At 42.4% G+C, this 26,233-nt stretch overlaps 3 protein-coding genes across 4 annotated transcripts; 1 reads left to right on the top strand and 2 right to left on the bottom strand.

The window, feature by feature from the left end:
* Positions 1–153: 153 nt before the first annotated feature.
* Positions 154–2,119, bottom strand: mgst3a (microsomal glutathione S-transferase 3a). Its single transcript, XM_026374965.2, has 6 exons — positions 1,859–2,119; positions 1,362–1,488; positions 1,083–1,156; positions 928–985; positions 691–763; positions 154–604 (listed from the first exon to the last, which is right to left on the bottom strand). The coding sequence occupies exons 2-6, from the start codon at positions 1,476–1,478 to the stop codon at positions 465–467; spliced, it is 462 nt and encodes a 153-aa protein (XP_026230750.1). The 5' UTR covers positions 1,479–1,488; positions 1,859–2,119; the 3' UTR covers positions 154–464.
* LOC113172130 (leucine-rich repeat-containing protein 52-like) lies at positions 1,101–14,932 on the top strand. 2 transcript variants are annotated; one of them, XR_003299737.1, is made up of 2 exons: positions 1,101–1,186; positions 9,610–9,688. XR_003299737.1 is itself a non-coding variant. In XM_026374964.1 (2 exons), the coding sequence occupies exons 1-2, from the start codon at positions 4,708–4,710 to the stop codon at positions 9,930–9,932; spliced, it is 972 nt and encodes a 323-aa protein (XP_026230749.1). In that variant the 5' UTR covers positions 4,402–4,707; the 3' UTR covers positions 9,933–14,932. The 2 variants fall into 2 exon arrangements, 1 of the variants encoding a protein (XP_026230749.1); XM_026374964.1 differs by lacking the exon at positions 1,101–1,186 and adding an exon at positions 4,402–5,356 and having other exon boundaries at positions 9,610–14,932.
* Positions 14,933–16,731: 1,799 nt separating this feature from the next.
* On the bottom strand, positions 16,732–24,462 carry LOC113172182 (protein zyg-11 homolog). Its single transcript, XM_026375037.1, has 14 exons — positions 24,341–24,462; positions 23,620–23,785; positions 22,638–23,437; positions 22,351–22,491; positions 21,395–21,571; positions 21,185–21,249; positions 20,808–20,907; positions 20,508–20,558; positions 20,073–20,234; positions 19,924–19,971; positions 18,339–18,539; positions 18,206–18,258; positions 17,586–17,683; positions 16,732–17,341 (listed from the first exon to the last, which is right to left on the bottom strand). The coding sequence occupies exons 1-14, from the start codon at positions 24,341–24,343 to the stop codon at positions 17,175–17,177; spliced, it is 2,232 nt and encodes a 743-aa protein (XP_026230822.1). The 5' UTR covers positions 24,344–24,462; the 3' UTR covers positions 16,732–17,174.
* Between the last annotated feature and the right edge of the window lie 1,771 nt (positions 24,463–26,233).

The following is a 26,233-nucleotide window of genomic DNA, read 5'->3' as shown; positions in this document are numbered from 1 at the left end:
AGTGTGGCATTGATCAAAACAAAAGCGAGAGAAAGACTGACATTTTATTTTTTTATTATTGTACAAAATTGGACTTCTCATACAAAACAAGTACAATGTTCTATCATATAGTTTTTCCAAACACAGCAGGCTAACATCCCTAAGTTTGCTCTCTTTTTTTTTTTTTAAATCATGTTGTTTTAAAAACACAAAAACATGATATGAAAAGTCACGCAGCCAATTCATTTAATATGTCAAAGTAAAGGTGCAGCTATTGAGATAGACTTACACATCTTGCATGTAGTGGGAGTGAGAGATTAGTGAGTACACATCAGCCTGGAGAACCAGTCAGATCACTCGACAACTAAACTTCAACTGTCACAATGGTCAGAGGTTAGCACACACACTTCAAGAAATCAGGTTTATGTAGAGTGGTCTTAATTATGATGGGACTGTGCGAGCCAAGCCTGAAGTCCTCATCTTCACTAGCAACAGTGTGCTTGACGAAAAGGCCCGATGTTTGGTCCTGTCCAGCCCAACAGATGCCGTCCGTAGTTGAGGGTGGTCAGCATCAAACCAATCCCAGCCACACTTCCAAACCCTCCACGTAATCTCTTTTTAGGATCTGATTGGAATTAATAATAGTATGTTAAGTTTACACAGAAAGGCCATTTATCATATTGGACACCATCTTCCCTACTGGTTTCTTACCTCCTGTAGAGTACCCGTGTGCGTACACCTCTCTGCCAATGATCCATATAAGTCCGAGTCCACTGGCAACGCGCTGTGAAAGACACACACACACACACACACACACACAGAGGATTTCACAATACAAATACATAGTGCTCCAAACCTGTTGCATGCAACACCTCCATTTGGAGGTGTGTTAGTGCTGCAGCAGCATGACAGTGCAAAAATCAAAACAAAAAAAAACACAATACTCACAGGACAGTGCAAACCACTAACTGCCAAGCAGAAGAGAAAGGCGGGGTACATCTCCAGGCTAATGAGAGGTGATAACAGCACGTTAACTTTGACCTCCTGTTCCATTCAAAGTGTGACACAAGTCCTATTGACTAAGCTGCATTTTTTCAGCTCACGTGTTTTGGTGTGCGCGCTGGATGCAGTTGAAAATGTTCCCAGTTTCTGGATCATCGCTGTACATCTGAGGATACTGCAAGACAAGAGGTACGGATTTATACAGGTGAGAAGTCTCCAAGGAGATCATTCAGAGTAACTTTACATAAGGTTCAAAAAGGGCAGAGCCCACATGAAACTGTGTCAACATGCAGGAGGTTTGCTCAGGTGGTGACTGATAAAGTGGGTGTAGCATTTAAACCTGATTATATTCACATCCACTGGGTTTTTTAGCTGCTCACCCGCACGTTGTACTTCTTGCGCGCTTTTCCAACCTTTAGTGCCAAATGTCCAACCATGACAATACTGGCAACACCAGTCAACACCACATATCCGTACTCTTTGGACAGAACGACCATGCTGGCAAATCTGGAAAAAAAGAATAACAACGTTATTTACCAGTCGTTTCAATGGGGTCTCTGGCATAAATTTAGATTTTTGCCGTCCATCTTTGTTATGTGGGAAAAGGGAGGAGTTCTTATCGGGGGAAAAACAGATTTGTTTTTTCAGGCACATCAATATACAATTGATTGTCTGCATGTTTTCATTGCATCCTTTAGACAGAATCTGTTAAAGAGCAAAACATTTGTAAAAATCAGCGGACAAGGACGAGTTGAAACCGAAAGGTCAAACGGAGATTCCAGCTGCGCCATTAACATTGCACCACAAGCTTTAAAGCAAACACTCATGCGTTCAGGGCACTAACAAAACAAACAAAAAAACAAAAAAAGCACTTTACCTTGTGTGGTGCTTGCAGGCTGATCGGTTTGAACACTCGAGATGAAAAAAAGGCAGCGACAGACTGACGAAGTTTCCTGCTCGAAACGTATCAGTGTGCGTAACGCATGCGCACGGAGCGGGCGGGGGTGGTGGTGGTGGTGGTGGCGGCTCGGAGCTGCGGAGACCGTCTGCCAGGAGAAGGTTTACTACACGGTTTTTATAGCTGATGTGCGTTGAACGTCAAGGACAATCCGGTTTCGTCTGCCAGCGCCGGCGCCTGATATCCGGTGCTCCACGGGAGCGTCTCCTCAGACCAGTGACATGCGCTGTAGAGCTCTGACGCTGCAATAGACACTCACCTGACAGAGGTGAACAGGGACTATTAGGTTCCTCACAAGGTACTAACGTGTAACAACTATCTTCTAATTTAAGCTTCTGTAGACTTTAGCTGCAACAGTAGTGCACTCACACATTTGTCCCAGGGGCTGTGCCATCAGTAAAAACTGGACTGTATCAAGTTTGCTTTATTGTTATTTTTAAATCATCAGGCTTCTTCTAAGTCAGCCATCCAACCACCCCTCCTTTGAGGGAGGTGACCCAGAATGCAACTGTCCCTCTAACAGTGTTTCAGAGGTGGTGTGCAGCGGTGAAACAGTCCAGCAGGAGGATAAAGATATCAGTAACACCCTATCAACCAGACCACAGCTCATCATCTCGCTAATAAGGTGCCTGAAGCATTGTGGGGCAGCTTCATGCAATTAGTGGGCATCTCCGTAGCAGGGACAGGGACACTGGTCTAGACTGCATGTGCGACAATGACCCGACGCAAACAGCCAAGACAGTGCTGGACAAGTCTCTGACTGCAAAGCCCAGACTTTCTGTGGAGAGAGAGGGTCAATTCCCCAATCTGGTTTCTCCCAGAGCCTGAGGTTTTGTAAGGAAACTGGATGTGTGCAGTGCTGTATGTGATAGATGATCATATTCATATTATAGGAATCAATTCATCTGACAATTTGAACTATTACTGTAACATTAGAATCGTTATTTTGAAATGTCATAGTAGCCTGGGAGCTAGTTCACATAATGCTGTGGCTGTGATCCTTTATTTAAACTCTTGACAATATGATTGACACCCCATTCACCTTTTAATATTTTGCAATTGATTTATCATATAAACACGACCTGCTGAGAGTGTAGATGAGGGTATGGCAGAGCCTATAGTTTTCTGGAAACATACAAAACAAACAAAAATCAAGCAAACATGTTCCATCTCCATCTTGAAGAGATTTATTTTGTGTGATGTGTCATCCAGCAAGAAGTGGTTTACTGCCTGCAGTCAAATTAACGTCTTAGTCAGCACTGACTAAGACGTTAATTTGCATAATCCGGACCAATGAAGCTACAAACCCTGCAAATAAGGACAGGAAATAGGAAAATTGTCCTATCTACCCAGCGCTACCAAGTCTTTGTCACTAGATGTCCTCATAAAGTCACTGAGCAGACAGGAAACAGCTGTGTGGATGAGTTCAGTCCACAGGATGGTAAGTGTGAAAATGCATTAGGTTAAACATAGGCTGCTCTGTTTTCTGACAGCAGAACTATAGGGAAAAGACTAAACCTCGTTCCGTGCATTCATGTGCGTGTGAGAGAGCCAGAGGGACAAAAGAGTGAGTGCGGTCAGTGGACGGCGGGTTGTTGACTGTCTGCTCGGGGTAATTTCTTTCACGGACCATCAGCAGCACATCTGTCCTCCTCCTCCTCCATCATGCTGAGTCTGATTCAGCACTTCAACACCTACACAGAGAACCAAGAATAGACTCATAGGACTCATACTGAGACTGGAAAGTGGAGGAAAACAACTGCTGCCTGAGACCACCCTGTCCCATCTCTTCTCATCAGCTGCTGGCTGTGAGCTGGGTGCCGTTGCAATAGGAGGGGTTGGTTACTTATGGCTGACGTGTCAGGTCGTTGCCATAAAGGTCTCAATACGCATACAGGTCTGAGCAGGGAGGAGAGGCTGATAGGGATCCCCCCCCCCTCTCAACACTTTGTTGTCAGTGCTCCACTAACTAAAAACCTCCACACAACATGCAGCTGCACCTGCTGCTTGTTGCACCTTCTCCCCAACCCCCCCTAGCAGCCACCCCCACACACTCACACACCTGAGACAGCCTGACCTGAAGCGCACACAGATATTACACGCAGACAGATGCAACTTCCACGCACATGCACTCGCACGCCTGGGGCACATGCAGATGGGTGATCACCGTGCCAGTAGCTGGAGCATTATAGGTCACCTTTATACCAGTGGGTGTCAAAATCGCATCAATATTTGATGTTAGTCTTCCATTACATCCGTTGCCCAGAGCCTCCACTCTTGCTCCAGCTCACTCCAAAGTGAGATCACTCCACTGCGCGCACCCCCCCCCCCCCCCCCCTCACCCCCACCCCCATCCGCCGCGCACTTCACTGCGACCCCCTCATTTGGATTCAGTTTCGGAAAGAGAGAGGATGGCAAACATGTAGTGGAACAACTGACCGCGATCATCAGCAGCAGCACAGCAGAACGAGACGTTGTGTACGATTCCAGTGCTCTGATGGAAGAAACTCGATAAATCTTTGAAATCTGAAACAGCATGAAGGCGTCTGGTTGTCAAGTTCGACAACCAGTGGACGCGCGCCGGATCCAGAACCCACAGACATGATGAACTGAGACATTACGCACGAGAGGCTGCCACGGACGAGCGTTAGGTCTGACCTCTGTGGAAACCATTTCTGAGGTGAACCCACTGGTGAGCATGTATCAATGAAGAATGTGAGCGCGTCTGACTCTCTCCCAACGGGGTGGATGAAGCCCTCGGCGGTGTCATGCGTCTTGCCCCGCAGCCAAGCGCGCAACCCTTGCGGCTCATAGTTCTGCTCCTCTTCACCACGGGGGTGATCACATCCCCGGTGCTGTCAACAGGCTGCCCGGACAGGTGCGTGTGCGATGACCAGCTGGTGGTCCAGTGCGCTGGGCAGCACCTGACCACTTTCCCGGTCAACTTGCCGCTGGCCACGCGGCAGCTCATCATCTCCAACAACCGCATCGTGGAGCTGCCGCCGCTCGCGCTCAACTACCTCTCAGACCTGGTGTATCTGGACTGTAGCAACAACTCCCTGACGGAAATATCCGAGTCCACGTTTGGGAATCTACGCAAACTGGCCTACCTGGACCTCTCTTTCAACACCTTGACCCGGATCGAGGACAGGACGTTCGGCCCCTTGGCGAGTCTGGTGATGCTGAGGATGACGGACAACCCGGGGCTCTCGGAGATCCATCCGGACGCCTTTGAGGAAAACGCAGCCCTCCAAGTTTTGGATGTGAGCCGGAACAACCTCACGGTCCTCAACATCACCTCTCTGATCGCCCTGCCCGCCCTGCGCTCGGTGGGGCTCAGCGGGAACCCGTGGCGCTGCGAGTGCGAAAACGAGGACCTCTGCCTGTGGGTCCACCTGGAGGGCTTCAAGTTTCAAGGTCTTATTAGTAATTTATTCAAATGTCATATAACGTGACATAATCACAGGATGCTGCTTTTTTTTTTCCTTCAGCATCAAGTGGACAGGCCCCGTGAGGCCTCAGCCTCTACACACTACTGTGCTCAGTTATTAATTATTAGATAATCCGGTTATGTAAACTATTGTTCTTTTGCTGGTGCTGACCTCAATAATCCGCCTGAATCCCATAAAAAATGAATTTTTTGTTTATCTTCAAGCTTTTAGAGAGCTGTAAGTGTTTTATACACGAGGACATTTGTTTCTGATAGATTAGAAACAAATAGATTGTAACTTGTAACGAACTGTGTCATAAACTATTGACAAATTATGAACTAATGCTTTATGTATCAGTCAGAGGAACACCTCATAAGTTACCAGACAAATTAAAAAATGTATTTATAAATGTAATATTAACTTAATCTTGGTGCAAAAAGGAGCCATTTGGATCATTCTCCCCCCTGTTCCTCCTTTTCTTTACATGTGGTACTTTAATTTCACTTTAACTTCATAATACGCATTCATTTCCATTAATTAATAAAAAAGCAGTAAGATCATAACTTTTAGGGCCCCTGGTGTTTCAACACCACCCTCATGCTGGCGTTTATCCTCCTTGTGTATTATGAAAAATTAGCCAGGGTGATTTTTCACAATCTGGCAACCACACAAAAAAAAATGTTGTCAACTGACAAATGAAGAATTTAAACTGATTAATTATTCATAAATTCTATACTCCTATAATGCTCTCATAACAGGAGGATGAAGAAAGGAGGAGGAGGTACAATAATGTGTTGTAAATAAGAAAAATGCAACAGATAATCTCCTGTTGTATAAAATATGTTGTTGTACATATTATTGAACCGCAGCTCAGGCTATATCCAGTTTACTGGAGGCTGCAAAGTTCACCCCTTTCTCAACTTTCAGTGGGATCAGGCGCAGGTGACAGCAGTGGAGCGTGACAACATTCGAACTATCAAATAACAAAGGCAGTGAAAGAAGAGCTGAGGCACGGAGCCATTTGATTTCTCTACTGGCAACTGTGCTCATTAATCCAGCCCTGCTTTCTGCACGAAGACAAGACAGCCTTTTATCTAGAAATGACTAACCGATCTATATCCTATCCAGCTTGTGGGATATAGTTCTGCAGGTGTAGAGTAATGGATCTTAGTTGTACCGTCTGATATCGATCCCCCTATTGTTATTTTACTGTCAAACTGATGGATGTGTCTGGTTTTCCATAATCTTTGAATGATTATGCTCTTGCTTTAGTGTGGATGTGTCACTATGCAAAAGGGCAGCAGCTATTTATAGTGTGTCTTACTGAGCAGGAAGTCAGTCATAATTTTAACACCATAGCTATCATACACTCACCACGCTTACTCAAAAGGCATCCCCCTGCTTCTCTCTCCCACACACACACACACACTTGACAGTTCACCATGATCCCCATGAAGCTTAGGCTGAGTCCAAAATGAGTCCTGCAAGAGCTGTCCTATTTTCCTGCTGCTCATTGTCTAGCTTAAATTGGAGTCTTCTAGTGACAGCTGCCAGCACGGGAGAAGGCGGACAGATAGATACACTCGTTCTCTACCACTGTAGAGGTAGTATACACACAGCCTGTCCATCTATTTCAAATAGAGACAACACCCCAAAAGTGAGCACCCTGTCTCTTACATTTGGGAGCTCTTACATGTGGGCACATACCCACAAACACCCACTCACTGATTTATTCATTTAGACAGGGCAGAAGGACAACATTTTTGGACACAGGACTGTGTTTCAGCTGCAAGTTCTGCCTATGACGCCTTGTTATCTCTTGTCTGGGTCTCACCTGGTTCATGCAATGGAGCTTGCTTGTCTCCTTGGTTTAGGAAACCCATCAATAGCAAGTGAGTGAGTGAGTGAGTGAGTGAGGGAGTGAGGGAGCGAGAGAAAGCCTGAGGAAGGAACCAACAGATTCTCCTCTGTCTCGCCTTCCTGGCTAGATTAGCACTCTTTCAGCGGTTATATAAGGAGAGTGTCTAGAAATAGAGCAGAGTGTAGCTGGGGGAAGGAGAGAGGGAAAGCCCTCTTCTTTGATGCCAGTCCCTTTGGGGGTGGGGTGCGGTGTGAAGCCAGAAGGGTTTCCTTCCTTGCTGTGGAAGGCACACACTCGGACATATGCACACGCATGTTAGCAGCCTCTGCAAGGACAGCGATAGAAGGAGGGAAAGTTAAGTGTCGCGGAGAGGATTTGCACTTGCATAAATGTTAAAAAAGAGGGGTTCACGTATGTGTGTGTGTGCGTATCCTCATGCATAGATTTGCGTATTTGTTATAACCACGGCATAACAACATATTGTGTGAACACTACACAGCAGCAGCCTTTGAGGGGATGAGAGCAGGCTTTGAATTCTCAGTGGTAAACAGAGCTTAGTGAAGCAGACTGTTCTCCGGCTGAATGCTCGTTTTCAGATTTGTCAGCCACAGAAAAGCTTGTCTGAGCATAAGAATGGAGATTTATGCACAGAGGGAATAAAATGGTAGCAAAAGGTGCCTTCAGTCATCCAATCAAATTAGCTTATGTGATTTGATTGAAAGCTACAGTGTGATCTCAGTCCCCCTCTGTCACTTCCAACACCCGTGTTTCCACTGATCCAGTCCATGAATGATAGTTAGCAAGTTAGCAGTGGAGGTGAAACAGCCAAAGTAATGGTTGAAGTTTAGTTTTTTTGTAAGATTTGAAAAGGTATTTGCAAATGTATATGATTTTTAAATGTGCAATATAGGTTATAATTATTGGGTATAAATATCTTTCTAATATAGAAAGTCAAAACAGCACGTCTCCATATTGATCCTTCAAATTGTGACATTTTCATTTACTCGACAATAAAACAGGAAAAATGAGACTGTGTATTTTGAGGCTGTCGGTGTACAAAACTGTTCCCCGCAGGAACTTTCAAGTCTTTTGATCTCTCCCAGTGGGACTTCCCTCTAGCGCAGAAGCTTTAAAAAAACAGAAGCCAATTTTTTTATATATATATATATATTTTTTTTTTAAATAGCCGTAGATGTTAGATGGAAACTTTCTGTTGTGTTGGACACAGTTTCTGCTCACAGCAACAAAAGACTCAGGTGTCGGGATTATTTAGTGACAAACGTTTCTGTCAGCTGCTGCAGAGCTCAGCAGCCAACATGGGGCATGTTTAATTGTGACTGATGGGCCTTTGAAATTGCATCCATCCACTGTACTTTTGTGAAAGAGGTGATGCGCAACGTTTTTATTAGGATTTGTGGATTTCAGCAGTCTTAGTCGCAGTCATACCCAGAAACCTTATTATCTGGGGTTTCAGACAGACACAAAGACTCAAGTCACCTCTCTAATCTAGCACGGAGAAAAGAGTTTGAATAATTCATGCATGATTTTTTTGGTCATTTAATGCTGCATCCACTCAAGACTCAAGACGAGAAGCTCCAAATGCCTCAGGGCAACATTGTTATACTAGTGACGTTTTCTGCATTTTAGTTTCCGTTTAATCTATAATGTTTAGCTTGCTGAGGTACTCAATTCGTCATTGGTTTTTTACAACATTAAAGAATCTTCTTGCTAAAATGACAATATATTAATTTCATAAATCAGCTTCCAACTCCTTATCTAGCAACATCCCACATGACTGTGTTATCGTTTTTTATAAAGTTTGAGTTAGTTCACATGAACGGTTTCTGTTTTTTTGTCTTTATTCTTGGTTTTCCCACTGTTCTGAGATGGGTAGCGCTCACTTGTAACAGAGCTTTTGAATCATCTTGTGATTTCAGTTGCAGGGCCTGTCATCAGTGTCAATCAAAGACCCAGTGAAGCACTGATGAGTGGTACTTTTTTACATAACCATTTAGCTTAAAAAAGAAAAACACTTGCTTTGTGTAGTGTGCTACAGACAGTTGATGCAGTTTCATGCTCCACTGTTGGTGGACTATAATGTCATATCAAGATGTGATGAGATAAAGAAATGTAAACCTGCACATTTGGCCCTGAACAAGATGACTCAATAGTCTGGATGCTGCTGCTTCAGGACAGCTGACTCGTTTGCTGTGTGCTGTTTGTTTGAGCATCACAGGTGTGAAGTCTTCATTTAGAAGAAAAGAGGAAAATACAGCGTTTCCATGATTTGATTACATTTCCTTAGCAAAAATGTGGATGTGTTCAGTTTGTCCTGATTAAATCTCCTCATTCCTTCTTGGTTTGTGTTTGTGTGACAGATGAAGGCCAGACGGTGTGTGGCTCACCCTCTGACATGCAGGGCCGTCGCCTGGGTGAGGTGGGCATCCAGTTACGGACGTTATGCCACCAGACGCTTGGCTCCTGGGACTACCTATTCTTTGTTGTCATTGGTTTTGTCATCTTTGCCGCTGGCACCGTGTCAGCCTGGGTGATGGGCGTTATTATGGTGCTCTACGAGCGCTATATCAAGAAGAAAGACGAGCAGCTTGATGACGAGGAAGAGACCAGTGATAAGGGTCGGACCTCGCGGGCCAGGAGTGACCATGGGAAAGGGAATTTTAAAAACTCACATACTGTTTAAAGGACTAATCCTATCCTGCCCACCATGGATTCCCATAGTGCCTCCTGTCAGCTTCCAGGACTGTCTGCGAAGTCTACTGACACACTGTCACACTGAGTCAGGCTCAGCTCTGAAGGAGAAAGAAGAGGATTCAACAGAGATCAGGAATGTTATTCTACTCATTGTACTCTTTTGGGTTTTCAGGTGATGTAACACACAGTCCGGCTGCCATGCTAGAGCTTCTCGCTGCTCATGTATGACTTTGTATATGGTTAATTTCTGTGACAGCTGAAAAATCAGGCTGTCAGTAAAGGTGGTTATCGTGCAAGCAACTAGCCGGACATGCTCTTAAATAACCCACTGGTCTAGCATAGGATATTCTGAGCATGCTCATTTTGGCTTCTTTACCAGTGTCAGTGCTCTCATTTTGCACTTTAAAGAATTACTTTACACTCTGGGTCATGGTTAGATGATGAGCTCATGTCTATAGGAAATATGAAGTGACAGCTATAGCTTATCTTTATGTAAAGGCTGGAGACAGGTGGAAACGACACGGCTGTGTCAAAAAATAACTAAATCTATGTACCAACATCTCTAATCCTCCTGAATTCAAACGTAATATGTTCAGCAAGTCGTCCAAGCCAACAAATACTTCAACACATAACCTCCCATGAAACAACAAGCAGTACAGTAGTTTCTTCTTTAGTTTTTTTATGGATTGAACAAATAAGATACATGTTGTCTTAGCTGTTCTCAGTTGATTTAGTTGTCTTTGGACAGTCGGCCTAGTTTTTCCAAGTGTTTCCAGATTTGCAAGTGGCCTCAATGTTCTCATCAAACTGTGAGCAAAAGGGTGAATTTAGTGTTTTAGTATAGTTTCATTAACCGTCTGGAACCAGCTAAGAACAAAAAAGGAACAGCACAAAAAAGGAACAGCAGTGCCTGGTGTACGTTGTAAATGACTTGTGTTGGTTGACACAGGAAACACTTTTACAGTGCTTTTTCTAATCATATGATCCTTTCCTAGAAATGTGGTTGTAAGACCAAAGTTATAAGACATTTGGAGAAAAGTGGTCTCGCAGTAAACTAAAATAGTTTGGGCTTTTGCAAAACAAGTATCTTGTGTTATACGGTGTTCTTGTACTTTTATTATTATCAATTGAACTAATACACCGTCTATTATTTCAAATAATGGTAAAGTGGAGTGGCCATTCTACATACTACATACCACTTTCTACATATGTGTGAAAGGAGATGATCAAATACATATTATGTTGTGCATTAATGTGCATCTAGAGGAGTAAAAGTGTACATACAAGCGCACATTACAGTGTATGATATATGTGTGGCTGAGCCTATGTACGCACGTGAGTTGGTCAATTTAAGCTCCTTCGTATTAATAGTTCACTTTTCCCTCAATTATTAGCCCAGAAATGGTATTTATGTTGTTGGTCTTTAGGGTCCTTGGTATTTGTTAAACTGAGAGCCAACATGTGCCAACTGCTGAAGTCTGTTTTGGCAGTGGGCCCTGCTGGATGGCAAGAAAACGAGAGTGTGATAATTAATTTCTACTTCATCCTCTCTTTGTTGGGCAACTGGCAGTGCCCTATCTGTTTCTGCATGCACTGTTAAAGCACCAAAAAGCCTTATGAGATGTGCATAATAGTATATAAACAAGGAAATGTAATATACAAAAGTCTACAGCAAATATATAATTTCAACTATTTTGATGAAAATATGAAACGATCTTTCATTAGTAGGTAAATTAAAGTCATTTTTATTCTTGAATTGAATTATTCAGTCCTGACTGTGGTGTGAAAATTAACAGCTGTAAAAGATTTTACAGCAATAAGACAGCTAATATTATCAGGAAGAACTGGAAATTAATTTGAGCTCACAATCACAAATAGCAGTGAACTTGGATATCAACACCTGCTTTGCTTGAGGTTTCGTCTCCATCCCAGGTACGTGATCTGGGACATAGTGCAGAACAGCATCTTCCATATGTTTTGCTTAGACTTATCTGACTTGTACCACTCCACTGACCCTGACATTGACTGTTATTTAGGAAGAAACGGGATTCTTGTTGGGAAGATCAGTAGGTGGTTCCTCCAAAAAAGCCATCTTTTGTGTGTGCATTTGTACAGTCTGGTGTGTCTCAGAATGATTTGAAAACAGGGGCCTGAGAGAGAGGAAATTCTCTCACAATGTTTGGAGCAGCTGCTTTTCAATAGTTTTATGTTATGTTCTAAAGTTTTATTTGGTTCAGATGTATCCAAGTCGTAGTTTCTGTAATATCTTGGCAAGGTAAAAATATATACTCTTTTACACAGAGGACATTTTGGCCTGTCAGAATAAGAAAAGCATATGTATAATGGTGTCTGAATTCCCTTCAGCTTCTTCATTTTATGCTGGTTCACTGTCACACTAGCATGGTTTACTTACCTAGAATGGTAGGATGGGGCTACCATTAATGCTATTTTCTTCAAACTTTAACAAGAATTCATAATATTTCCAACATTAGACTGTTGGACTGTGCATACCAGGTTGTGAGAAGTGAAGTAATAGCAGTGCTACCAAATGTGTGGAACTGAATTTTCTGGCATGTAGTAATTATTACTAGTACTTCTACCATGAAAGTGTGGTTAGAGTCGAGTGGTTAATCTGTGCTCTGACTCTGCGCAATCTGTTTCCTCTCCGTTATGTCATCTGCAATACTATTGAGAAACCTTTCCTTACACATTTATTGGCACTCACTAGTACATATTGTTGCGATAGGTCCAAAATAAATGAAAATCACAAAGCAGTTGGTTCAACGACAGTATAATAATAATAAAATATTGTAAAAATGCTGATGAAACATGGTTTGCGTCAAAGGCTAAGTTCATTTTTTTCCTTTGGCCATTATAGACCTTTTTCACGGCTGACATTTTGATTGTAATAGCTTCAAAAGCACAGGTGTAATTAGTGACTGATGATTCCATTAGGGTGTTCTACTTTCAGAGCCCTGCCCACATGCAACACCATGACTTATCCAGGCAATTAATGCGATGTTATTAATTCATGTGTTTTTCCCGCTGTGACACGTCAAAGTTTAGCAGTGAAAAAGATGAAGATGTGGTGTAAGAAAAAGGAAAAGTTATTAGGTATAAGTGTATTTCGTCATTATACCACTTATACTGTATGAGCTGATTGGGAATGTGTGTGTGTGTGTGTGTGTGTGTGTGTGTGTGTGTGGCTGCATTCCATCATCATATAAGGAACTGATTCTTATTCACAGCAGTTTGCATAACTATGCATGACCTAAACATATTTACTGGCATGGCATATGTAATAGGAGCCAAAAGTGTCAACCCAAGATAGTGACCCATGCACTGTACCTGTAAGTTGCCTACTATAGCAGTTTGCTGAGATGCCTCTGAACATTTCAGCCACTGGTTGATGGTTGCTCTTGTGGCTTTGGGTGTAGTATTTGCATGGGTTCGTACAGTATATACAAAAAGCATTGAGTAATATGCATGTTTATTGAGGTCTGTGTACTAAACTCTTGTCTACAGTATATTTACACAATACATGCATGTACCAGATCTCAGCTGTGAGGGTATACCACTGTACATTATGCTAAGCACACTGATTAGGCCAAAGAAGTCTTCTACATCCGCACAACGATACATTACAGACACTAACCATTATGGCATCTGCCCACATCACCAGAACAACAAATTGGGAACTTTTAAGGACTTAGACATTTAGGAAATACATTTTTTAGCTTCTTGACAAAACTAAGAGAAAAAAAAATAGTACTATTCTCATATATGTGTATGGTAAATCTTGAACCTTATCTATCTATATATCTACATTTATATTTAGTCATTTGACAGATGCTTTTATCTGAAGCAACTAACAAGTGTTACAAGTGTTTTGTATCCCATAATTCACCAGCCAGGCTGAGGTAGTGGTCAGGATGTGCTTCAGGACAGATATGCACTCAGCTGGCTGTGGTCACATCAATAGCACAGCTGTGACAACGAGCCAGTTCAGTGAATAGACGAGGAAATGCACACGGCTATTGGATACAGACTCTCCTGCAGCCCTGTTTCCCGCCTGTGGTTGTTTAACTCATATATTTGCACCAATTGTGCGCATCTGAGCTGAGGGCAAACTGGCCACTGCAAAATGCCCGCAGATGGGAGATGTGACATCAAGTAAGAGCGGCTCTAACCGACCGTAACAGCCCTCTGACATATCTACTTACAAACACGCTCACTCACACACACACACAAACAAAACGGGAAGAAAATCTTTTAGTCACGGAACAGTGGAATGACTTACACCAAAGTTAGAAATGAGGGAGATATTTCCAGAGACCGGTGCTTGGAAACTTGGGGCCTGTGTTTCTGTTTTTTAATTAATCATTGCCACACATTGACGCGGCACCAACTTCCTGCCAGTCGAATCCAAACACACCCGTACTGCTGCGCTAAGCTGGAACATAAAGGAACTGCTGCAACTTATATTAAGTTAAATCTCTTTCTTATGCTTACAATTGTAAACATACACATAATGGATATTGAATGCTCTGTTTTGTATTCCTATGCTTTAATGAGTTGTCATTTCATATTTTAATCCTTGTGAAGCACAGAAAGAGAGACAGAAATAAGAGCGTCTGGTTTGCGTTACAGGCCAAGAATGGTTTTTCCCAAATGTTTATTTCACTCTCTATCACATCACATTGTATTATGATTAGAAGTGTTTTCGTCAGCTGAAATTTATTTCAAATGAATGAATAATTGTGTTTGATCTTGTGTTACATACAGTATGTTTTCTATTGCACTTAATATTAACAAGGTCTACTTAGCCCTCCTCTGGGAAACTGGCTATTGATTGATGGTGAAGAGTTAGTCCCTGCCTCCACTTGGCAGAGAGGAGGATGGCCCTACTGCTGTTACATATCTGCACACAGGCTCAGGGGCCTGCCAACTCTGTATCCTTCCCCAGCAATAAAAGGTCATTTGAGAGGAGATTGTGTGTCTATTTGTGCATCACAGTTCTGCCTGGAGAAAGTTTTTTTTTTTTTTTTACTTTGTCTTGTTGTGCGACCTCTCTTCCTGCTCTTCCAATAGTTTTTCCTTCTGTTAGCGGGTGTCTTATTATCATATCTAAGTCAAAAACCTGCATGTTGGATTCGCATAAGGGCGTAGGTCGCTAACACAAGCAGCTGCACTGATGCACACATCCACACAAATGCACACGTGCGTACACATGCAGCTGGAGCGGTCTTGCATTGTGTATACTGTATTCTGGGTGCCCAGACTGGTTCACAGTTGTGTTAATCCAGTAGAGCTGGCGGCACAAGATAACGAGATGCTTACTCACACTAAGCCCCAACTCAAAAGCAGCACAGTGATCTTCAAACTTAGACTGGGAATCTGCAAATTGCTCTGTGGTATTTTTGCACAACAATCACAGAGCATGAAAAGGTCTTTAATATACTTTGACTTGCTCAATCGCTCTTATCTTTGGCGTGCCTCTCTCGATCCCTCCCTTGCTTTATTTATCTTGTCTAAAGATATTTCTGGTCTATTTTTGCACCTGTCAAAGTCTAGCTTTATGCCAGCTATACTTCCATTCTCTCTTACCAGAATAGTTAGTTAATGTGGGGAATATGATTATTTGCTTTCTTTGTGAAATGTAATGAAGGATTAATAACACTAGTAGAATTACCACAAGCAGCCAGTGTTGGATCTGCTCAAAAGTAACAAAACTTCAAAACTTAACATGTTTCTTTTATTTTATCTGTCCAAAATACCAAAGCGTAAAACAACTAATTCTGTGTTTACAGGCCATGGGTAAGAAAATCTGGTCACGACAACCCCAGGTGTATTTTCAGGCCAGACAGATTCAGTTTCTCACAGCTACATTTCCCACTTAGTTAAAAAGAGGTGTCAATAAGCTGATGCCAAAGTGTCAATCTACATATAAATAACATATGAAAAGCAATAATGCAATTGAATTATAACAACAAATTAAATACACAGCACTACAGAATTAAGTTATGTCATCATTAATATGATATGAACACATGGCTAGCAAGGCTACAGACACTGTATGAACACAACAACTACAATTTGACATTTTTACCTTTTGTGTTTTGCACAGACCAAATAAAACAATCATGTTAAATGTTAATTAGTGAAATCTCACATGTTGCAGCATGTTTACAGGTGCACAACGAGCGCAAAGTCATGCATGATGCAAAGCAACCCTCAGCCCCTGGAAAGCAGTGCGATTTTCCCACACTTCTTCTCATAACTTGAACCTCTCACGGTAACATCACACCATGTTCACTATGGGGCACATGACCTTTGAACCCCAAGGTCTGCCACGATTAATTTAGTGGTTAGGGGTTGAACCTGCTCTTAAATGCTGAACCTAGATCAGTTTACACGGCTCTTTTCCAACATACAACCCACCACTGACAAGAAAATGACTAACCTGGCTGAATCACAAGCATGCAAAGCCATATTCTGTTTAGTAGATCACTTTGAATTCCTTCAAGGGATTTTAAAAAAAAGTGAACCAATGGGATTTAACACTTAAAAGTTGAACATAGTGGTACAACTAAAATATTCATGTGCACTTGTTAATCCACTTTTCAAAAGGAATTATTAATAGGCCAACTTAGAACAGACTCTGTACATGCCTATGAGCAGTTCTGTCTTCCAGCTGTGTTACATAAAATATAATGAATTCAGCATCTAGGATATCAGGGGGGAGAGGGAGAGACAGTTGAGCACAGGAGAGGACGGGAGGAATAACTTACTTCTGAGCATGGCTGCTTTATAATGAGGTGCTTAGTGCAGACAGAAACACGCAGCAGATTCAGTGTCTTGTTACTAATCACATATGAGCTTGAATCCATACAACCGATGAATAAGTAATTTACTAAAATACATTAGAAGGGCACAGCAGCCCTGAAGCTACCGTGCTAAAGCTCCCTCTGGTGATGGTTTGTGGAATCAGGCATGATTTGCTTTGGGTCTGATGATTTAGCAGAAATTTGACTTAAAAATGTACAAATATTCAAAACACTCATTAGTCTAACTAGATCTAACTTTTCAGAACCAGTGCTCATGTGTGCCAGTGTAGAGTACACAATTTATTCCACTAAAGATCCATTAGGATTGACGTCAGTAAAGCTCAAAGACAATAAAGCCACTAAAAATATATATAACAAACAAAAAAAATGTCTTTGCACTTCTGTCAAGAGTTTCGAGATTCTGCCTCCGACTGACTATGGTGCTGCTCTACCATTTGCAAGATGCTGTCTGAGAGCCCCTTAACATTGCTGTTTGTATCTGGATGTGCAACCAAAGCCATCAGAAGTTCAGTCCCGCCCTCCTTCTCCAACATGCTGCTGTAATGTGATGCTGGAGGATGGAAGAGAGGGGAAATGTTAGGACTATAAGCGAAGAGTGGAGCCTCAATCACTACACCATCTGTTTAGTAATTCATATGAATCAATTTGACATCATAGAGGGTGTAATTAATTGTGGCATGCATACATAAAGAAAGAGTGGTGATCGGCTCTATTTTACATCTGTATGGACAAAAGACTCTGGAAATTCCCCTATGTACTCCTCACAGTGAAACTGTGTAGTGTTTGTGTCTTACTGTTTTGACTGCAGACCAGATGCATGGCCCAGACTGCCCACAGCTGCACTCCTGAGGGCTGACAAGTTTGAAGCAGAGGGTAAAATGGACGAAAAGACCTGAAATATAGATGTCAGCAGAGAGCACATTAAGGTTTAATAAGGGCTGAAGTGTAATTTTAAGCCTTTTGTACTTTTTTGGTTCATGCAGGTACCAGATGGTAGATTTTTTTTTTTACATCAGTGCAGTTCAGGGAAAGTGAACTAGAGTGTCAGTTTAAATGCTTTCTGGTGATTTTATGAGCTTTGTCTAGAATTCATGCTAGCATTATGTGTGTAAAATCTCTATTTGGCTTCTCAGCAGACTTGTAAATACACGTTATATACATATAATATTAGAGGTAATTACCAGAAGAACTCCCCAATGCATGTATTGTTTACTGTACAATAAATCACCAACACAGAGGAAAACATTTGATGTAAGAGTGCTACAGAGAGAATAAGACGTGTAAGTGATGGGATATAATTTTTGAAAAGTGCTGCAAACATGTAGCTTACGCGTGATGCTGAATCAAACAGATGGAATCAGTAAAGGCTTTTAAAATAAATGCTTCTGATAAGCTTTCTGTCCTTTTCACTAACCTGTAAGAGACCATTTCTCTCTCCAGGTAGGTCCATGTCATTATGGAATCGTGCTGCAAAGAAAGACAGACACACTGATGAAGTTGAAGTTCACTGCTCAATGTAGCTTCAAAAAAACAAAACAAAAACACACCAGCTGCTTCAGTATGGTAGTGCGGAGGTCCTCGTCCAGGGTCCAGGCTTCTGGTCTGGAGGCGACGTGTGCTAGAATCCCCCCAGCAAAGTAACGGACGCTCACATCTATGTGGGAATCCTTCAGGAGGCTGAGGATGTGCTCCAAGAGATCGTCCTCCATCAGGTCGTCCTGTAATTCCTCCACCTCTGCAATGTTGTTCTACGGCACGGTGACACAAAGGATAGTGATGACAGCATTAAAAATATGGGATGTAACTAGACAGACAGACGATAAGAGCAGAGGCGACACTGGAACAGTTTTAGCTTAGATCATGTAAATGTCAATTATTTTAAAATACTTGGGGTCAATATGATATTGATTAAATTGTTTTTCTGGTTGAAACTGATGATGAGCTGTTCTAAAGGGACTGAAACTCTCTGGCAGAATATTGCTTCTTTACAATGTCACAAACCAGAAAGCTGGTTATCCACGCAAGACAAATGCAAGAGATGACAGAAAGATACGGAGAAGGTCAATGGACAATCTGTTTAACATTGCAGCTTGAATTGCACACCAGTTCAGTGCTGAGCAGGGTAAGGATCTGTCTCGTCATAAAGTGTCTCGACATTTAAGAGCAACTGGACTGAAATCCCACTCTGCATTGAACAAACCTCTCATTAGCAGAAAGAATCAAAAGGCTGGGCTAACCTTTGCTCAAAGTTCACTTTAGTGATGAAAAGTAAAGTTTAGCAAGTTTAATTTATTTGGGTGTGATGGGAAACAATACGTTTGCCATCGAACTGCGGAAAGACTGTATGTAAAAAAGTCAGTGAAAGGTGGAAGAGGAAGTGTCCTGGTTTAGCAAATGTTTTCTGCAGCCGGAGTTGAGCCTCTTACACAGCTACATGGCAGAGTGAATGCAAATGTTTATCAGAACCTTTTTTAACAACATGCATTTTCCTCTTTGTATTCTTCATCCAATCAGCCAACAATTGTCATGCAGGACACTGGCCCCCTGCCAAATGGGTAAAGCAGTTCTTTGAACCTGAAAACACTGAAATAAAGGAACGGCCGTGCCAGAGTCCTGATCCAAACCCAAAAGAAAACTTCTGGAAAATACTTGGTGATGACGTTATGGCCAAGAACCCCAATACAGTCACAGAACTGTGGAAGAGACTCGACCAAAATCACTCCAGAGCAGGATAGTTATTGTCCTGTGGCCTCAGGTGTACTGAAGTCATTTTAAGCCAGGGCCTGTACACGTCCTACTATACAGAACATTTGGTTCTAATCTTTCTCCGTGCTACAGTCATTGCTGTTCTCTAATTTTGATAATTGTGCTTTTTGCTGAATCGCTTTGGTTATTTTTCAAAACACCGTTCTAGTAGCATGATATAGCCACAACAAAAAATCCTTTAAATGTTGCAATGAAGAAGAAACATTATTTATGAAAGAAATCAGCTGTTCATAAATTTTAACCTCCAGTGTAAGTTGTGTTGTAAACAAACTAAAAAAAAGGACACAAAGTTCTGGGGCACATAAAAGTATAATAACATTTTTACAACATTTATTAGCACCACATATGCAGCCTCACTGAACCTACCAGGAGACCAAGAACTTTCTGCTGAATAGAGGGCTCCGTGTAGTAGGACTGCAACACAGAAAAGGACAAATAAGACAGAAAAGAAATGTCTGTGACCTCTGTGTATCTGTACATTATTGTGTCATTGTGTCATTTTTTGATTCCTCTACCTCCAGAACCTCCTCGTACAGCTCCAGGCCCTGGCACTCAATAAAGTTGCGAGCAGCCGTGGGCATCTCATCCGTCAGGTTCCACAGGGCACTCAGGGCAAACTTCAGAGTGGGGTCCATGACTCCCACCATTGCCTTCTGCTGCACAATAGCAAGCAGCTGCTGTTGGACAGAAACCAAGGATAATCAGAATCAGATATTAATAAAAAATAATATCTAATTTTATAAATAGATTTGCTGAAATTCAAAAACATTCTCTGGTAGAGAGGTGTGTACGATTTAATATAAGTTGTATTTATTGGACACAGTTTTATACATTAATTTGTTGCACTAGACAAAAAAAAAAAAGCAAAAGCAACGTGATTACATCGTGTAGTGATTAGTCATGGAAGCTGTTTAAGTTTGAAACTCAATAACCAGGATATGTAAATGTACCTTCATAATGAACATGTCCTTGCTGAGCTGAGCGGTCTCTTCTGTGGACAACTGTGAATAAAACAAACAAACAAGCAAAAATGAGTTCTTCTGTGAATTCTGTCGATTTTTCTAAATGTCAGACTAGAACGAGCACTACTTTTATCCCACTGCATGAAAGCATAAAGCCGGCTGCTGAAACCAGTGTCACAGAGGTGCAGGAGCTGACTGAGGCACAGGGGCTCTTATCAGTTAGAACTACAGGTGCTGTATTATTTTCCTGCAGCATACTAATGCACAGTAAGCGAACAGTGTCTTGACCTTGGCCACCAGAATGGATATGACAGCCACAGCCATCCTCTGAAGGGTCGGATCCTCGTGGCTGCTCAGCCAGTTAATCACCAACGTGGCTGCTAAATACCTGAACCATGATCACAGCATGGGTATAAGGAACACAGTATTACAAAAATATACCAATAATGCAGACATGCTTTGGGAAAGTCTCGAGTTCAGGTCTTTTACATCTGGAAGGACTATTTCTGTTGGCACATGTATTTCAAGACAAAACACATTTTAGCTGGATCACAATCTGCTAGAAAAACATAATAAAGCAACTCTATTACCGTAGCGATTTTCTTGGCTGTTGCGTAACTGTGGGGGCCATACCTAATTTAATAAGTAAGTTAAAGTGCACTAACTTGTCAAATGGGACATCCTGAAGGACGTAGTCGCTGCAGAGTGCCAGTAGACAGTTCTTTTGAACCTGGAGAGATGGAAAACATTTACGAAATGAAAAAACATGGGTGCAAGGACATGTACACATGTATATGTATGAGATATTATGGAGAAATAGCAAATTTGATTGACAACAAATCATATCATCATGGATCTGTAATCTGTACCCTGACCTGTTGGTGGTTGGGGAAGGTCTTCATGGAGTGCAGCAGCTGGGTGACAGTAGAGCTGAGCAGGCTGACAGGCATGGCCTCTGCCAGGTCCTGTGTGGTCAGATTGAACACACACGCCGTGGCCACCAGGTGGACGTGCAGTGAGGTGGGGTGGCTCTGCATCGCGCCCAACACCAGCTGCAGGACACAGGATGCTCACGTCACAATCACCATGTTTTATAACCACTAACCATTTGTGCCTTGTGACTGTATTCAGTGGTTTTTCAGACTGGAAACTGTCTAGAAAAAGTCCCAGCTGTGTATTAGTGTGTGACCTCCCCGCTGCCTTAAACTGCCTCATTACTGCCGCTCTGTGATCACATCTAATTACAATAATTATAATTTCAAGCCATAGTACATCTTGACTCTAGCTGTACTCCGTGTTCAAACTCATCCTGGACAACGTGTTTTAAACGCTATGTGCCTTACAAAGAGGATCAGATACGAAACCACAAGATTTAGTTTACTGTAAAAACTACATACAATAATTTATTGTATGTGAAAACTGTTGTTTGCCTGTGCTTCGATATATTTTTAAGCCTGTACTTCCTGTACATGTCACTCCTGAATACTAACTACTGTAATTAAAATTATACCAACTTATCCTGTTGAGAATAAGTAATGTGCAACCATAGAGAAAACATAATACAAATATTTTTATATTAGAATAAAATAGAATTCTAGTTTCCTAATACTTGTTTCAACAAGGCATTATTACAGGTACACTACTTTTCAGATTTACTTAATAAATAATGTGTAATTTAAGGTTTATATCTAACTGCTGCCTTATTTAAACCTCCCTGATCATCTAATGTTTCTTCCCCAGTGTGAAGAGGTTTTAGCTGTGTATCCAGACGTTAGTCTTCTTCAGCCCTCTGTGATGAGAAGGCAGCTAATGAACAATAGCAGAGCCGTACCTTAAGAATGTCTGGTCGTGGTTTGTCAGCGTCCATGCTTAGACTGTAAAGATGGACAAGGGCCTCTCGTATGAAACACTCGCGGTCTCTGTACCTTCTCAGGGCCTCACACACCTGGTTCTCGTTAGCCTCTCCGGTTACCTGAACACACACACACACAGGAAATACAGTCAGCAAATTCAAGACAGTATACAGAAGAGACCCTCAAGGCAGAATCAAATGAGAAGTGTCTGTTTAAGTCAAGCTCATGTGTCTACCTGTATCTCACAATCTGGGCGAGCACTTACTTTTAGATTTTTCTGAGATGACAGGACGTCACAGGAGCTCGCCCCAGTAGCTAAAAGGCCCAAGAAGACTAGTCTGCTCCTAGATTCTACAAACGCTCGGACGGCTGCTTCGGTGACTCTCTTCCGCCCAGAGATGTCTAGAGACACAAGGGAAGGAAGGACCTGGGGACTTCCCTCCAGAAGCTGCTGCACTGTCTCATCCCCATCTCTCCCATCGCTGTCGCCCACAGCAAAGTGGTCATGTGAAATGTCCAGATGCCTGAGAGCGTGAAGCTGGCTGAGGACAGAAAGCAACCTAGTAGGTGACATATCCAGCTGCTGCAGCCTGTGGGCAACTAAAGATCTCAAGGTGTTCTTGCACTCAAGGAGTGCTGTGAGCTTTGAGACAGTGCTGCAGGAAATGTCCAGAGTCTCCAGCTGAGGGAGAGTGCAGATATCCTCAAAGATAGTATCAGTCAAGTCTGTGTTGGCTATGTGGAGAGTCCTCAGACCCTGCAGAGTGCTGAAGCCAACTTGGACCCTTCCATCCTCCTCCAAAGCCTCCCAGTCCAGATGCAGCCCATTTAGATACAACCTCTGCAGGCCAACTCTGCACTCTGGGTTGGAGGCCAGGCCAGAGATAATGTTAGCTCCAGTGAGGCCCCCAGACACCCACGAGGCATCTAGTTCCTGTAGCCGGTGAGGGCAGAGGGCCAGGCGGAAAGCTTCTGCAGACACTGGACAGTGGCGGATAGAGGCTCTGCGCAGACGGAGCTCTTTGCAGTTTCGGAAAATCCCAATAGTTGTGTCATTCAGTATTCCTTGCATGGAGAAGCAAATAATAGAGCAACGTTGTTAAAAAATCATCAAGGTAAGTCACATTTGTCACATGGGATGACCTTACAGCATCTGCTGTTAATTATTATCACTTAGTAACTGTAGTTAAACCGAGTTATCGTTGAAATCAGTGTTGTTGGGGTCTTTTCTGTCCCTCTGACCCTACCTTTGGTTGCCATTTTATGCAGCAGCTGGTCAGCCACCTCCTGTGGGAACAGCGGGGCCCAGATGAGGCTCATGGAGTTGTCTGCTCGCCTGCTGCACAGACGGTCCAGGCTGCTGCACACCTGAGCCAAGCAGAGGTCGGACAGGGCTTGTGGGCCCTCAGCTACCTGCAACCCATCCACATGTACTAAGAAGAGTCGAACTGCAGGACAATTACACAGTAATCGTAGATGATTTTAAAAGGTCAGTTCACCCAAATTACAGAAAAAAAAACCAATGCATGATCTATTTACAAAAGGTATTTGGGTGAAACGACCCTTTAAATGTACAACCTGCTAAGCCATTAAACCACTGCACTGCGCTGTGCAAGGTGAACTACGCCTGGTGCGTCTCGTCTTCTGCTTCATTTTGTTGGTATTTCATATATTTGTAAAGTGCACGTTGGCCCTGACATTTGTCTCTCAGGCTTTTTTCCTCAGGGCTCAACAGATCCCCAGTGACACAGGATCTCTGAGCAGAGGTCTAATTTTATCCACGACGGATCAAGCAGCGCACATAAGTAAGGCCCGTAAATCACCCAATCCAGCCAGGAACACGTAGGTTACAGCGGACAAAAACAAATGGTTGTAACTTATAAACTAAGCACGATGATGTTAGTGACAGAAAGTGAAAACTGCTCAGAAATAAGGCGAATATTTCACAAAGGAAGAGGTCAAACTCACCATAATGGGAACGTGAGTCGACAAGAGAAAACAATAAACAGCACCAGGAAGTCGTTTAGCAGAAAATGCAGAACGTCCTCATTTAATCCAAGGTGCCCTATAAATAAAAAACACAAGTTATTCTGCTGCTTTGATTTGATGACAGTCTCCGCTGCTGATCAGCTGTCACCTGTCAAACACTGACCGCCGTTGATTGGTTAATCCACGTGACGTCACCGAGGGCTTGTTTGTACGCATGTTACCTTGTTTATTCAGTTTTTATTCTGTTCACAGTGACAAGAAGAAGTCTGTGAACACTGGTATGTCAGGTATTGGTATTTCCGATAGCTTATTATCATTAATAAGCTAATTATTCCAAGGGTTCATATATATACTATACTATATATATACTGTGGTTGTTCTCAATAAAGTGTTTTATTTTAAGCACATTAGATGAATCAGATTTTATGTCAAATGTAGAAAATAATGAAATTCCAAAAGGTTTACTATCTATCTATCTATCTATCTATCTATCTATCTATCTATCTATCTATCTATCTATCTATCTATCTATCTCTGCTTTCCTCACCTCTCTCTAGTCTCCCTGTAAGCGCTGTGAAGGTGGGGTGGGTAATAAACTTGTTCAGCCACAAGGAGGGGCTCACAGAGTGAGCAGGATTTTGAACGGTTTAGTCAGACTGGGTGAAATGGTAAAATCAGCAGACGAAACCCCTCAATACAAAGACAAACTTGTAGTTCACTTAAACAGCAGTGACACGCTCAGACTTTTAAAGGCAGGTGTATAGGTGTCAGTGGAGCACCTCTTTTTCATGCTCACATTGAAGTCTGGGGACTTTGCCTTGTTAACATGCCTCTCTGGAGAGACAATCAGACACAAGGGCATAAATGAATAAAGGAAGCGTCCCATTATAAACCCTTATTGACAAGCCCTTATTTGAATATGTTTATGCAGCCTAGGCATGATTGGGATTGAAAAAGAAAAACACACAAAAAAGGATCAGTGAAAAACATTGTTTCATGCAAAAGGAGTGTTTTCTTGGTCTTGTGACCTCCTGTGACCCTTTCACCAACCACTGTGTAGACAAGGGCTCTAAGTCACCCATACACAAACGCATGCATGGATCACATATACAAGCATCCACACTCTCTAATGAGCAAGCACACACATTCCTGCATTGTGAGTGTCCTGTCCGCGATTGCTCATAAGCAGAGCTGTCCTCCCACACGCTGAAGTATCTCATCCCCATGCAGAGAATCCCCATGCATCAAAGCCTGTGCTTTCTCCTCAATCCAAAACATTTAGCTGAGGGGCTTTTTTTTTGTCTGCAAAGCCCTCTGCTTATTGTCCTTGTAACCAAATAAACACAGCTGCCAATAGCTCTTGGAGTGATGCGAGAGAGAGAGAGACACACACACACACACACACACATCCCAAATATGGAACAAACATGAGGAGCGCTCACATTAAAAACAGATCTTGTAAAGTACGAGCTACTGGATCGCCAGAATCACTCAGTTATTAGATCAGAGCTGAGAGGAAACAGCTTTGTGAGGAGGAGTAGAGTATGAGAAATACAGTTATATGAGTGAAGCTGACAGATGAGTGTGTCTGTGCATTAGAAACAAAGAGCTTCTTTGTAAATCATCAACTTCTACAGGGCTGACAGACAAATTGCATGTGTGGGAGACAAACTAACCTTGTAAACAAGATCTAAAGAGACTATAGTGATGTCAGCTAGTCTGATTTTGAAGGTCTCCACCACACCAATCTGATTCATCGCTCAGGTTTCCATTTGTAGTGAAACCTTATATTAGGGGGAGTCTCTCCTTTCTTCCTCAACTTTACATGACACCACAGGAGGAAGGCAGGGCCAAGCCGTCCCTCCGCTCGAA

This window comes from Anabas testudineus, chromosome 17 (assembly GCF_900324465.2).
Source record: "Anabas testudineus chromosome 17, fAnaTes1.2, whole genome shotgun sequence".
In the NCBI taxonomy this organism is placed as follows: domain Eukaryota; kingdom Metazoa; phylum Chordata; class Actinopteri; order Anabantiformes; family Anabantidae; genus Anabas; species Anabas testudineus.
This window is presented reverse-complemented; position numbering and strand designations above follow the sequence as displayed.